The following is a 15,342-nucleotide window of genomic DNA, read 5'->3' as shown; positions in this document are numbered from 1 at the left end:
CTAATTAGAAACTACTCTTAAAGCAATTCTGATAATTTATATTTTCCTAGATAATCATCTCTTTAATCTAGGTATTATAAATTATTGAAATAAAGTTTTATGTATTATTCTCTAAAAATTGCAAAAGTTTTTGTATTTTTGGTATCCTCACCTTTCTTATTCCTGATGTTGAGTTTCTCTTCCTTTTTGATCTTCCTTTTGACTTTTTTTTTTTTTAAATCCAATTGCCTCATTATTTTATTTCTTCTAATTTGTTTTGGTTTATTTTCTTCCTTTTTATGAGGTTCTTGAAATAAATGTTATTCTATATTGTTTAAGTTTGAATTTTTCTCTGACTAGCACTCTGGCTGTATCCTATAGGTTTTGATATCTTGTATTCCCAACATTAATATAATTTTGATTCCTTTGTTCCAAGAATAGTTTAATAGAACAACATTTTTCAGTTCTCAAGTATTGAAATCAGTTATTATCTTTATTTTTTATTCCTAGTTTTATTGTATTTGGCCAAAGAACATGGTCTATATATTTATACCTTTGGAATTTGAACTAGATTTTTTTTGTCTCCTGGTCCTCTTTTTTTTTTTTTTTTAATGGTCTACAGGCATTTTTAAAAATGTATTTTCTCTTTGTGATCAATTAACCTAATTTTAGAGATGAGAGTATTAAGAATTATGAGGATTCTGTGACTTGCCTTCTGTCACAATTAATTATTAAAGGTGTCGCTAACTATTCTGAATCAGTCTAGTTGATTGTCCATTAGATCTTACTGCCTTCAGAATATACTATATATTGTTGGTAACTTCTAATGTATGTGTATAGCTATGTCAGGATAAAATTTAAGAAGTTAAAAATTGTATATGATTTAGGAAAGTAGAAAAAACTCTAGGTAGAAAGTCATTTTAGATCTTTAGAACTGAAGAATCCCTTAAAGGAGAGATACACTTAAACTAGTCTTGTTTGTTGCTTATCTGTAGATAGATGGGGGGTGAACAAGAAATAGCATCACGTGGAAAGAACTAAATACACAAAGGCAAGTGTATAATTGTGGGGAGACTATTCTGACATAGGGGAGAGGATGTCTGTGATGAAGAGTAATAGGAGACAAGACTGTGAATAGGTAACATTGGACCTATTAGCAGGGCCATGTTAATGGTCTGGTGAAAGAGAAGTTAAAAAAAATTAAAAGCATTTCTGTCATCTAATGGCCAATATCACATTTCATTTTGTAAATGTGTGGTGGTTTCATTGCAGTGTCTGTGATTATTACTTAAAATACTTACTATCAGAGGCAGCCAAAAAATATGGAAAGGACAAACATTATTCTAGACCAGGATTTGGAGGAAGTCGTGTGTGGCAAATTGGACAGCTCAGCAGTGTTAACTATAATGGCAGATTGTGTAGAACTGTGTGCTAAATATACCAGCATGGAACATCTGGTGAGAATATGAAGGAAAGGATATGATTCCAGTATTTTTAAAAAGAAAACTTTTAAAAGAAGATTGTTAATACAGATATTTGAGAAATTCAGTTATGCTGATGAAAAGTATTCTGGGGGGGGTTGAAAAAATTAATTCTAGAAATTTAGAAATGTCTTTCTACTTCTACTGATTTAAACACCTATAAATTGAAGAGTACTGTGATTTTGACATTTACTTCTAAAAATTAGGAGAATATTAAATAGAGGAAAGTCAAGAAGTAAATAGCATATTCTTGGAGTAAAAGAAGGTATATATTCCAGCATTTTAATAGCTATAAAAAATTGCGGTATCTATTGCAAAAGTAGATCGAGGAATGGATGATCATTTAGTGTGATAACCCCTTTTGTGTAAACCATATTATTTTGAGAGACTCAATGCAAATTTATTTTATTTTGATCATACTAATTTTTGCCAAAAGCAATATATCTGAAATATTTGAATATTCTAAAAAGCTTTCTAATTTTCTATGACAATTATTGTCTGAAGGCCATAATCAGGAAAAACAGTTATTGTTTGTTTCTGTTACATATTTATTTTCAAACTCAGCATAGTTTGGTTGTAAATGAACTTTTTTTTTTTTTTTTTTTCAAATTGGGAAATAGGAAGATTTTTAAGGGTTCTGATCAAGGCTTATGTGGGTTGATTAGACATGCAGTGGTCCTGGAGAATCTTATGTGTTAAATACAATTAATTTTTATGACTGCTTTTAACCACAGCAGTAAGATTTTGAAATGATACATATGTCTTTAACAGCAACAACAAAAAAACCAGTTTATGCAAGGAAAGTGTTTTAAAATCATTTGTGTTAGCTATAAAGGTGATTCTCTTACTCTTTATAATGCTAAGCAATATAGAAAGGATTTATTAGCCTTCTCTTTAATGAAATAGCATATTATATAACTAATATTTTATTTAATGTTTGCTAGTTACATTTTTCTCCCTTCTATAAAATACAGCTACATAGGTGGTAGCATTTGGATTGCCAAGAATTATTTAAGAACTGCCTGCATTTAAAAATAAATCCTTTTCAATTAGAATGAATTTTTTGTAATGTCCTTTTTGCAGGTAGCCCCCAATTTTTGTGCTTAATAAAGCATATATAGATACAATTATAATATAAATGAATACAATTAATATCTTTAATTTGGGGGGCTTTTGTGAACCACAGAATTTGATATGTAAATCTATGCATATTTCTCTATGAGCCAATAATTTCCATGTGTGGGAACATGTATTAGTATTTATTATTCACCATTCTAATTAATTATAAATTCAGAGGAATTTCTTTTATTAAAGAATAAATAAGATCAAGCATCAAGGTAGTGATAGTACTCATTAATAATTATTACTTTAATAAAATTCAAACATTGCTGAAGCAGCAAGGGATTAATTTCATGGTAGCTACAGCATCAGGGTTTGCTGTTTCAATCTTAATTTGTAGGCTGTTAAGCTAAAGAGTTAATTTTAATATTACTGGGCATTTACGAGCCAACCGTTTTCAAATACATATTCTAGGGAGCTCTATTTCAACCCTAGAATTTAGGATGTTAGAGAGATGCATCATGTAGAGATATACTGTTGCTAGAAAGGTAGAACAGGGTAGAAGAACTTAGTGTCTCAGCCTTATGATGACTCCTGAATAGACTTTGTTTGTTCAGGCTTTCATTATATAAATTTTACAAAATTACTCATAAGTTTAGATGTATTAGTTTACCATTCTATGTGGGAAAACAAAGAGAACATTGGTATAGTGATTGGTATAGTGAGATAAGGAAGGGCACATGTCAGTTATTTAGAAAGGAACTTTAAACTATGGAACATGAGACAGTATTCTTAGATGTACTGCCTTGTTTGTAAAACTTAAAACATATTTGAATTCAGGAATAATTAAAGTTATACTATTCAAGGATCTTTATTATTATAATTAACCAAAATTGACATTTTTGTTGAATTTTCTAGGCAATTAAGTTGGAGTATTCAAGGTTGGTTAAGTTGGCCCAAGAAGACACCCCACCAGAAACAGATTATCGTTTACACCATGTAGTGGTCTACTTTATCCAGAATCAAGCACCAAAGAAAATCATTGAGAAAACATTGCTAGAACAATTTGGAGATAGAAATTTGAGTTTTGATGAAAGGTAACTTGGAAATATGAAGTATCTAATACGTATGCTCAAAATTGTCCTTGTTTTTTAAAAATCCCCAATATAGTTTTTTAAATGTTTATTTTACACACACACAAATAGAGTGCAAAATTTGACCTAACTTGATTTGAATTGTGGCTTTTAATTTCTCTGAAATTTATAATCATGCTCTTTTAAAGTTTGAACTGAAAATTCGGACTATTTTAGTAAATTTAAATTGCAAACCAAGTTGCTAAGCAACACAAAGATACTCAAGAGTATAATATAATTACTTCCTTTATAGGATCCCATTTTAGAGAATAGAAGAATTTCTCAATATCTGTACTGTGGACATTTGAATCAGATAATTCTTTGTCATGTGGGGCTGCCCTATACATTGTAGGCTGTTAGCAGTATTCTTGGCCTCTAGCCACTAGATTCCAGTAGCACTCCTCAAACTGTGACAACCAAAACATGTCTCCAAGTATTCCCATATGTCCCTTGGGAGGAGTGAAAATCATCCCTATTTGAGAATCATTGAGAAAAGTATTTAGTCAAGTATATGAATAAAATAATTAAGCATCCTTTGACAAAAAGAGATTGTATAAAATGGTTCTGTTAATATTGGATTATCAAAAAAAAAATTCTTTTAGAAGTTCCTATAAAACTATTTACTAATGTGAAAATTAAAATTTAATCCAGTTAGAATGAATACCACTTTTTAAGATGTAGGGCCCAGGTAATAGTCTAAGGCATTGAAAGTTATTTTAGAATACAGAAACATTTATGCTGTCTTGGAGTTCCTTGTAATCAAATTTTAATTCTAAAATAAATGATTATCCTTTTATGAATGTCTCAAATGTACTAACTTTAAAAATGTTTAGCAGAAGAGAATATGAGGTAAAACAAAACATCTAGGTTAAAATCATGGCTTACCATGTGCCTGCTGCGCAGTGTAGGATTATATTAAATAAAAATAAATAAATGATTTTGAGCACTAACTGATAGAGAGTAAGTGCTCAATGAACACTGGATATTACTTTTGTGTCTAAGTAGAATGTCATTACTTATTTTGTTACATATGACTGTAAAGAGCTAAACAAATGTGACTGATTATGACTCTCATGCCTGGGTTGTCATTGCACTGTGTTCCAGTGCATTTGTACTGTTGAATTTGGGGAAGATGTTAATGGAGTAATGGCATTGACTTTTGAATTATCTGACCTGGGGACCACAAGGAGTTTATCTATAATCTGATTTCTCTTGTGCTTGAAAGACAGAGTTAGGGGCATGTAATTAATTTTGTCAAGATTTCTTTAGCAGTGATTCTGATCATAAAATCCTTTGGCATATTTCCATCCTTGCTTGAAACAATAGACACATTTTGGAATTCTTGTTTTTGCTATTTAGGGATAATGCCACTTGGAAACATAAGATTTAATGTTTCTTGATTTACTTAATAGATACACATTGTAAAACACATTTCAGTATTTTTCTTATGTAATCTTTATTGCATCTCTCAATGTGTCTTCCAGGTAGCAGCTAACATGTTTGATATTTAAATCCATTTGGATGACTTATAAAATTGTACGTTTATTGATAAAACCTAACTTAAATGCCTTATCTAAATATAATGTGGTAAATTTGAATTAGAATTAGGGATGCTATCTTCTGTAAATACTTTGTAGGTATCTAACATTAGTCTAAAAACCAGTTTTCACTTAAGGTTATTGAGAGTTGTTCAGTGACGATGTATTTCATTTTTGTATGAGTTTGGTAATTTAGTTTTTGTGTAAGACACATTTTTCTGTTTTTATGTATTTTACTTTTATTTTGAAGGTGTCACAGTATAATGAAAGTTGCTCAAGCTAAACTTGAAATGATCAAACCTGAAGAAGTGAACCTGGAAGAATATGAGGTAATGTGCCTTTTAGAGGATAAACTGTAGATTATGGAACTCAGTAGTTTACTCACATTCCTTTCATATCAGCACAACGAAGTGTGAATTGTTATGGATGATAAGTAAACATTAAATTTCTCAGTCAGTGCCCAAGTTATTAATAAATTTATAAATGATTTTAGGATTAATTTGATATAATGGCATGTAGACCAAAAAGTTTTTCTTTTTGAGTAGTTTTTTATATTTTGACTAATTCTCAAATATTTTTAATGAATTTTTCCAGCTCAAGAACAATGTAACAAATTACACTATTTTTTAAGTTATTATTAACTAATATTTATCAAGAGCCTACTATATGCCTAGCATTCTTCTAAACCTTTACAATTAGAAAATGACATTTAAAAAAGGTATCAATAATTAACTGAAGATATCATTAATAATTAAAAGACAGTAACACTATGAAGTAGGTGGTATTATCCCTGTTTTACACATGAGAAAATGAAGCCTAGAGAGGTGAACTAGCCTACCCAAAGTTTTCACAGCTAACAAAAACTGACAATGTGGCTAACAAAACCTGCATTCCTACCCACTACTCTGTATTTTTCAGTTTGCTTCATCAGATATTTGTGGGGGGAGTTAAAAATTGTTTTTAATCATTGCATGCCATGTGTATTTGTCTTCATGATACCATGTTTGCACTAGGGAGAGTAAGCACATGAGCACTCATATATGCATGCTTAAGGGCATTTATGTGCACAAAATTCTCCCTTAAGTTTGTCTTTAGAATTAATAGTAGGTCCCCTCCATTTTCAGAATCCATCTCATTTTGCCTCTTCCTCATGCCCTTTCCCTGAGCCTGGGTCTTGTTAATTTTTTAAAAAACAAACCCCATCCATCTGCTTGGCTTTTCCCCAACACCTGTACATAGACCCTGGCATTGATCAGTATTTCTTAATCTCCTTTTCCTGCCCTCTGATGTGCTCCCCACCCCCTGAAAGAGCTGTCTCAGTGTCCCAGCCCACACCCTTCACCTCCTTCAGCCCAGCAGATGGAGGAGGGGCAGAGCCAGGTGGGCAGGCTGCAGGGTTGCCACTGGTTTCTTGGGCCAGTGGCTGCCCCTGCCCCACCCTCCCAGGGACAGCATCTCTGTATATAACATATGTATGTATGTATGTATGTATGTATGTATGTATGTGTGTGTGTGTGTGTATGTATGTAAAACACATAGTTTTTTCTTCAAGCTTTTAAATTTAGCCTTATACATATTCTTTTTTTATTTATAAATCTAGTATATTTTAAGTTGCTTTCAAGGAAGCCTTTGATTAATGTTTGGTCCTGTTTACAAACGTAGTTACTTAAATTCCCTTAAACAATTTGAGGAATTCACTATTTTAAGCAATAAAAGGAGAGATGCAGAAAAACACTTATTTTTGAGAAAACTCTTAGCTAATATGGAATTCAGAGTAGCTAACTTAATCTGCCAAAGAGTGTCTGTGAAAAGAAAATAAAAACCAAAAGCAGGAAACAACAAAACTGTAGCAAATAGCATACTAAATTTTAAATATTGAAAGATTTCCCTTCATGATCAGGAAAAAAAACAATGCTATCTGCTATTACCGCTTCTGTTCAGAAATGTGCTGGAAATTCAAGCAGAACAGTAAGGCAACAAAAAGACACAAAACATAAAAGATATAATTCCAAAACTATTGGGTTTGGAAGATTTTGCACCTACAAAATGCAAAGGAATGACAGATAAATTTTTCAGAAGTAATGAGAGAGCTTTTCAACATACAAATACATGTTAAATAACAAAAATTAGAAAATGAAATTTTCAAAAAAGATGTCAATAATGGCATCCAAAACTATGAGGTACCTAGGAATAAACTTAACACAAGTTGTGCATGACTTCTGTAGAAAAAGTATATAAAACATTATTGGAAGATACTAAAGAAGACTTAAATAAATGAAGATACATACCATATTTGGAAAACTTAATATTGTGAAAATGTCAGTTTTCCTAAAAGTGGTTTATAGATTAGGTGTAGTCCCTATCAAAATTCTAGCAAGTTGTTTTATGGAACTTGATAAGCTGATTCTAAAATTTATATGGAAATACAAAGATCCCCATGTAACCCAGATATTCTGGAAGAACAGGGTGGAAGGGCTTATTCTCCTAGAAATCAAGACATGCTATCTTAACCATTATAGCTCTGTGAAGATATTATTAGCATAAGAATAGGTAATTAAAACAACAAAACAGTTGAAAATCCAGGAACAGATATACATTTCAACACATGATATGTGACAGAGATGGCAAGCAAATCAGTGAAACTGGAAGATCTTTCCAGTAAATGGCACTGTGGAATAAATTAAATTGTATCCATTCTTCACTCCTTATATATAAAAATGCATTTCAATTATGAAAGCCTACTATCTAAATCTGTTTAGAAGACAACATAAGTAGAAGCTCAAAGACATTTATCTAAAAAGGAAATACATTGACCAGGAGTTTCTGACCAGATATATGATAGCTCTAGAGCCATAACTACCCAGAATATGTTTCCTGATGACCATGAGGAATGAGTGGAGTCATCCTTTAGGTAACAGTGGCTCTACAGCTGTGCCCTTCAAATGGGCTGATCTCTCTATCCTTGTCACTAAGATTCAGGTTACTTGGTACTTAATTTTTAATTAAGATTTGAGACTGCAATCCCTCACCAAGGTAGCTTCATCAGATTAAACCTTCTCAAGTTCTTTCTAACTGCAGAGCTATTAACTCTAAAAGGTATTTAAATAACAATTTTTTTTTAACTCTGCATATCCATCTTTGTCTTGCTTTAAATTAGGGGTCAGCAAACCTGGGCCCAAATATCAAATCCAGTGTACCATCTGTTTTTGTAAAGTTGTATTCAATTATTTATGTATTATCTGTTGCTGCTTTTGCGCTACAATGGCAGAGTTGAGTAGTTGCAACAGAGATTGCCTGGCCTATAAAGCCTAAGAACTTTACTATCTGGTCTTTTACACAAAAGGTTTGCCTACTCTTGATTTAAATTACAGCTATGGCAATTATAATGACAACATGGAATGGCAGTTTGAATGCCTTCCCTAGAAAAGCTAACTTTATATTTGCAGAACAAATTTTATCTTTATTTTTTAAGGTCTAATAGTATGAAAATTAAAATTGATTTCGTTTAAAAATTAAAATTGTTTATAGTCAAGGAGAATATAGTTGGCCAATAATTGTCCATATGTTTATTTTCATTTGCTTATAATAATATGCGTATAAAAATGTTGCCATGTTACAGGACAAAGGCAGTGGATTCTCTGCCTGAAGTGTTCAAATGACCATTTCCTGAGAGACCAGGTTTCAAAGAAAGTTTATTGCTAGGTGAGAATCAGGAGATCAGAGGGCCTATCAGCCCAAAAATCTCGCTCTCCAAGTCTAGGGCACTGAAGGTTTTTGTGGATTCTAACAAAGGGAGTTGAAGTCATTACAATTACAATTTCAATAGCAAGTGTAAGCAGAAAGGTAGAGAGACAGGGTTATTATCTCACTATCAACTATAAGCAGAAGGGAAGAGAGGAGTTTTATTTCCATAGCAGGTATAGGCAAAAACAATTTACAGATGTAAAGGAGTGAAACTGTGCTGGAACCAGATAATGGTTGGTTCTGAGCTGATTCAAGTTCCTCCATAAGCATTAGAGGGTTTGTCCTTACAAGTTTCTAAAGTTAAAAAAAAAAAAAAAAAAGAAAGAAAAAATCAAGCAACAACAAAAATAAAATGGATAAAAGGTATGCCAGCGTTTACAATCAAAAAGGCACAAGATAAAGGCTTTTGGGATCACTCTCAGAAATCAGGGCAGCTAGATTAGAGTTCAGAGATTTCAGGTATATCCCTCTGTCTACTTTAATATACCAGAAAGAAAAAAAAGGAATATTTATATAATGATTCAGTAATCATAACCATTTGTTAAATCCTAACTTCTCATTACAAAAACATTTAACAGTTTTTTTTTCAGTATCTTTTTCAGATTAATCCTATAATGAATTTTAGTTTTGTTTTTCTTGAATCTATTCTCTGTTAATAAGTTAAGACAAGTCTGATTTTGTTGTCTTCTAGACTTACAGAATATTAACTCTATCATTCACTTCTGAGTATTACATGCCCTGTAATTATTTTTTTGGCGGGGGAGAGGGTACGTGAAATGTGGGTGACCTCTTTACAGCTATCCTTTTCACCTTACCTCAGATCAATAGACTATGCAGCTACCACATTTAAAATGAAATTAATCACAAATTTGGCAAAATTAAAATAAATAAATATATTAAATTTACTATGGTATTTTAATATTTTCTGTTTTTTAAAATTTTGTAAGTAACAGTGTACAAACATTGATCTATTTAAAAATAATAGCTTTGTTGACTTCCAAAAAAAATGTAGCCTACATTCTGTGTGATGTAGATGCTATAATAATCTATGCTTTTATAATGAAAAATTTATAAGAGTAAGCATGATAACTTGGTTGATATCGCTCGTTTGTATTACTGCTATATTCTAGTGAAATCTTCACTAATTCCTAATAATTTTTACATTCATTATTAATAAATGGTCTTGTCAGAAATTAAAGTTGATTTAGGTCTAGTTTATCTTAATTTTGAACTCTTCTTTTATTCAAATAGTTATCAGAAAAATGTGTTAATTTATGAACAGTCTTCATTTTTACCTTAGTTTTGAAATCTATACTTTAAATATTTTCTATTACCTACAGGAGTGGCACCAGGATTATATGAAATTCAGGGAAACAACCATGTATCTCATAACTGGGCTAGAAAATTTTCAAAGAGAAAGGTAAGGCAAAGTAGAAAAAGCTATGATATGAAGAGCTTAATTTTTGTACTCAATTTTATCAGATATGATTCATTTATGGAGGAGATTTTATTCACAACACATTTTAATAAACTTTTCATTTTGGAACAGTTTTAGATTTACAGAAAAATTGCTGAGGTATTTCAGAGTACCCATAAACCCACACACAAAATCTTTACATTTTAAATTAAGTTTGTAAGTTTGGCATTAGTGTCTCTGTTTTTATCAACCCCCGAATACTATTATCTGAGGCTTAGAACAGAATAGGATTGGATTGAAACCCAGAGAGTTTGGTGAGACCAAAAAACTGATTCCAGCAATAAGAGGCAAAAATCCCTTATGACCTAAAATGTAGCCCAGTACATAGGAGGAGCTCTCCTAACATTTACCTTGAATCACTATCCTTTTTAATATTCTTTCTTAGTCTGATCTGAATTTCAGATCAAAGATAGTGTTTCCAATATTTCTCTTTGTTTGAACTTTCTCGGGTATTATATAAAAAGTGTAGCTGTGGAAAACTGATCACTTGCCTTCTTCTCTTGCCTTCTAAATGATGTATTACAAACACATTTTAGATTATTTTTTCATTAAAATTACAGGTGGTTTTAAAGGAATTTCTACTTAGTAACCTATAAGAATTTATTTATTTATATATTATTATTATTAAGTAGAAAAGACAGATGTTAATTCATTTACCATTACGGATTATTCTCTGTTTATATTTACTTCGTTCTCCACATATTTCTTAATTCATGTTTTTTAACATTAATATACTTGACTAATGATTTTTTTAATGTTATATTTTAAACACAAGTTTATATTGCAGCTAAATGAAAGGAGTATTGATTTTTTTTAAATAAAGTTTAAGAAGCCTCCACTGTGCTAACAATGCTGTTTTTTTAATGCCAACATGGACTGTTACTTCTGGATCTAGATGTGCTGCATTCCAGCCACGTGTGGCAATTTAAATTTAAATTAATTAAAATTATTATTTTAAAAAATAATTTAAAGCACTTTAAAGTTTGGTAGCGGAACATTTTGTCCACCTCAGTAGAAAATTAGAAGAAATCGTGATTTCAGAGTTATTCTTGGAGCGGTAACTTAGGTCTAAAAGGCTATAGAATAATGTCCTTTGGGGAGACCTTTTTTAAAAGGATACCCAATAGCTAGAAAAGAAAACTGGAAATACCTGTTGTCTATTAAATAATAAACTAGCTCAAACTTAGTGTCATAAAACAGTATTTAATATTATTATGACTCCCTTTAAAATGTTTTTATAATTAAATAATCTTTAGCTGAGGTTATGTCTGTATTATTTCAACATAAAATTCATACTCATTTTCTCAAAAACAAATTCCTGGAAAGAAGTCATTTTCAAAAAAAAAAAGTGTTTGTTTAAAAAACTTATTTTTCGTGACTTAGTTTCAAACAGTGTATAATTTGATTGCTTTGTCACATGTGCATTAATTTCTAAATTTTGTATTTAAATTTGGGGTAGAGAATTGATTTATTTTATATCTGAGCACATTAAATTAAACTAACAGTAATTGTTCAAGTTTTTAGATTGTTTCTTTAAAATATTTCACTTTTGGATACCAGGTGCTGGGGAGGATTATGGTAGGGGGTGTTAAAGCTTAATTGGTACAGAGTTTCTGTTGGGGGTGATAGAAAAGTGGAAATGGATGATGGTGATAGTTGTATAACATTGTGAATGCAGTTATCATCTCTGAATTATATATCTGAATGAGTTAAAGGCGAGAATTTCAAGTTGTATATATGTTACTAAAATAAAAATTAAAAAAATCAGTGGAACCAAAAAAGAAAAATATTTTCACTTTTTAAGATGTTACATTTTTTTGTATTAATCTATGAGAAGATATTTTAGATTGGAAAAACTGAAACAAAGCAGATATCTTAAAATATCTTTCATATTTCAGTTACACATACATGGATGTATATGTTTTTTCCTATAAAATGCTAGGAAGAATGATTATTACTTTAGAGAAAAAAACAAACTTTTTGTCCTCCTCTTTATAAACTTAGTTTGAACTTCATAACATCTATACTTATATTAATATAAGATTAATATTATTTAAATACAACATGTAGGTCTAACCCTGTTATCTTTTATATTATTATTTTTAATTTTAATCCCACCAGAAAACCCAAATTTTAAAACCACTCCCTTTTCCATCTTCCCCCATCTCTTTTTTTCAGCACCTAGAACAGTGCCTGTACATAGAAAAAGCTGATACTGAATGAACAAATGGTGTTTGTGAGCAAAAACCAAAGTAACCTGATCCTCCTTTCACACAAACATGACTTTATATTGTTAAACAATTGGATTGTTGGCATTCGTATCAGATTAATTATGAGTCCAAATTGAAAACATTGGGAAAATAAATACCAAAGAAAATGGAAGGAACTATCTGAATTATCAATCTTATAAACTTTTCTCCTTTTTTTTCTGAATTACGAGATCCTTATTTTTTTTTACTTTTAACTAGACTTAACTGTCTTCTGGTTTCAGATGTTGCTATTGCTAAGAAGATGCCCTTAAGCATACAATGCATCAGATATTTTCTGCTGTTCTGGGACAGGCAAAATCTAAATGTATACTAAAGTGTTTTGTAATTATAACTGGCTCTTTTTTTACAAAGATGAAATATTAATGCAATGTATTTCTTATTTTTAAGTTATATAGATTCCTTGCTGTTCCTTATCTGTGCTTATCAGAATAATAAAGAACTCTTGTCCAAAGGCCCATATAGAGGACATGATGAAGAATTGATATCACATTATAGAAGAGAATGTTTACTGGTAAGTTAAAGGCATACAGTATGTGTTTACTTTATCATTTTATCTTACATTTGGCAAATTTTCCATTCTCAATATCAATGATTGATTCTGTAAACTCTGATGGGGTAAGACTCATGGTGATGTCTATAACCTCAGTCTTCTCCACCATATATTCTTAAGACGGAGGAATAGACTGAATTCTTTATCCCTGCCTCTTTATGGATCTTAAGTATTGCGTGTGATGAACCAGAAATGGGTTCAGAATGATTAAGTTTCTCCATCTCTTCATCACTGCTACCATTCCTTTTGTGGGGGGGAGGGGGGACTGCTACATAGAGTGTGAGGAAATATCATCTTTATTGATCCAGAAAATGAATAATGGATTTTTCTAATGTTTTATAAATGGTGGTATACTTGGCATAAATGTCAAAGATTCATTTTAATATCCTTTATTAAAAGTCATTTTTTGTACCTAGTAATCAGTAGTATCTTTCTGCAAATATTTTCACTATATTTACTGAAATATTAGTGCTATTATAAACTCTTTTTTATTGTTTTAGCAATCTTTTTGGATGAGTTTACTCTCTCTAGATGTCTAGAGCACTTTGTTAATGTTTCCTGAATCAGTTATCCTGATAAAATCACAAATTCCATCTTTATACTTTTTTGTGATTAGATTTCAGTCTTAGTTAACTATTACTTCATTCTATATTGTGATCCTAAATTATGATTTTTTTCTCTAAAAAATATATCGAAAAAGATATTCGAGGGTATATATGTTTTGAGCCTTTGTAATTCTGTTACTTGGTTTCAGTGTACTTTTAAAAACTTAATGTAGCTGTGCTGGTGAGATACTTTCTCTCAGTAGATCTGCACGTTATGTACTAATTTTATTCTGCAATAAGTCTTTAAATTTTTTGAATGGGAATATTAGAAGGTAATCTTATTTTTTTCTCTTAGCTTATTTTGGTGCATTTGGCTATATTTTTAAATTTGAGTTGAGTGATGTTTTGTATTCATTGAGAGGGGTGCTTTTAATTTGGCCAGTTTAAAAAGTTTTTGGATCTACCCCTGAGAATAAGGGCTTAATTATAATTATTTCAGTTTTAAAACATAAAAGCAAAGATTGATATAAATATATGAAATGTGTATTTAATGGATTAGAGCAATTTTTATTAACTTAAAAATATCAGAGCCTTGGGTTATGGGACTATTTTGGTAAAGCCAATTTTAAACATAAAGAGTATTTCATGATTGTACGCTAGCCACACCTAGTTTGTTGTTTTACATAGAAAATTAAATGGATCCTTATGAGTATTGTTTTGGTGCTCCTTTCGAGTATTTTCATATTGAGTGTTTACTGAATATCAGGTTCTGATGGATAAAAACATGAGGAAGACACATTCTCTGTGTCTTACACAGATATGACAATCTAGTCTTATCTCAGTCTGGTGAGAGATGTACACAAAATATTTTCATATTCTGGGTTGTGTCATTATAATAAATGTCAAAAAAATGCTTGGAATTGTTGGAAGGAACTTTGAGAAATAAGATGATCACTGATCTGGATCTTGATAGATTAACTAAGAGTGTTATTCCTTACAAAGAAAGAGGAGCACATTTTAGATAAAGGAGCATCAAATGAAAAAGCATGGAAAATATATGACAGGTAAAGAAGATAGATTCATTGTGGCTAGGTTATGAGGAGTGTGGTTAGATGAAGTGGTGACGCTGACAGTACTTACTGAGATAAGACTATGAAGAGCCTTGTGCAATTCCAGTGGTTTTCACCTTATTCTATAAGTAGTCAAGAGCCATTGTAAGTTTGATTCTGTTTGGCATGATCAGGTTTGATTTTTCAGAAAACTGTCAGTAGTTATTTGCCAGACTGGAAAGGAGTAGCAATTGAAGTCAAGAAGCCTAGAGTAGATAGACAGTGGCAGGCGGGTATCTTAGTTTCCTGGGCTGCTCAAGCAAATACTCTGTACTGGGTCAGCATAGACAATGGGAATTTATTTCCTTATGGTTTTGAGGCTAAAAGAAAGTCCAAATCAACGTGTCATCAAGGCAATGTTTTCTTCCCAAAGACTGACATTCAGGGGCTTGGTTGCCAACAATCCTTAGCTTACATGGCAGGGCACCTGGCGGCATCTCCTGGTCTCTCCCTTCTT

At 31.2% G+C, this 15,342-nt stretch overlaps 1 protein-coding gene across 6 annotated transcripts in view; it reads left to right on the top strand.

The window, feature by feature from the left end:
• The window catches only part of USP25 (ubiquitin specific peptidase 25), a 203,654-nt gene that overhangs the window by 177,822 nt on the left and 10,490 nt on the right, over positions 1-15,342 (top strand). For all 6 annotated transcript variants that reach the window (XM_037833390.1, XM_037833370.1, XM_037833407.1 and 3 more), the window contains 4 exons: positions 3,438-3,616; positions 5,441-5,519; positions 10,275-10,354; positions 13,069-13,192. In XM_037833390.1, coding sequence (XP_037689318.1) covers positions 3,438-3,616; positions 5,441-5,519; positions 10,275-10,354; positions 13,069-13,192 — 462 coding nt within the window. The remainder of the gene's footprint in view (positions 1-3,437; positions 3,617-5,440; positions 5,520-10,274; positions 10,355-13,068; positions 13,193-15,342) is intronic.

Source organism: Choloepus didactylus, chromosome 1 (genome assembly GCF_015220235.1).
Source record: "Choloepus didactylus isolate mChoDid1 chromosome 1, mChoDid1.pri, whole genome shotgun sequence".
Classification (NCBI taxonomy): Eukaryota; Metazoa; Chordata; class Mammalia; order Pilosa; family Megalonychidae; genus Choloepus; species Choloepus didactylus.
This window is presented reverse-complemented; position numbering and strand designations above follow the sequence as displayed.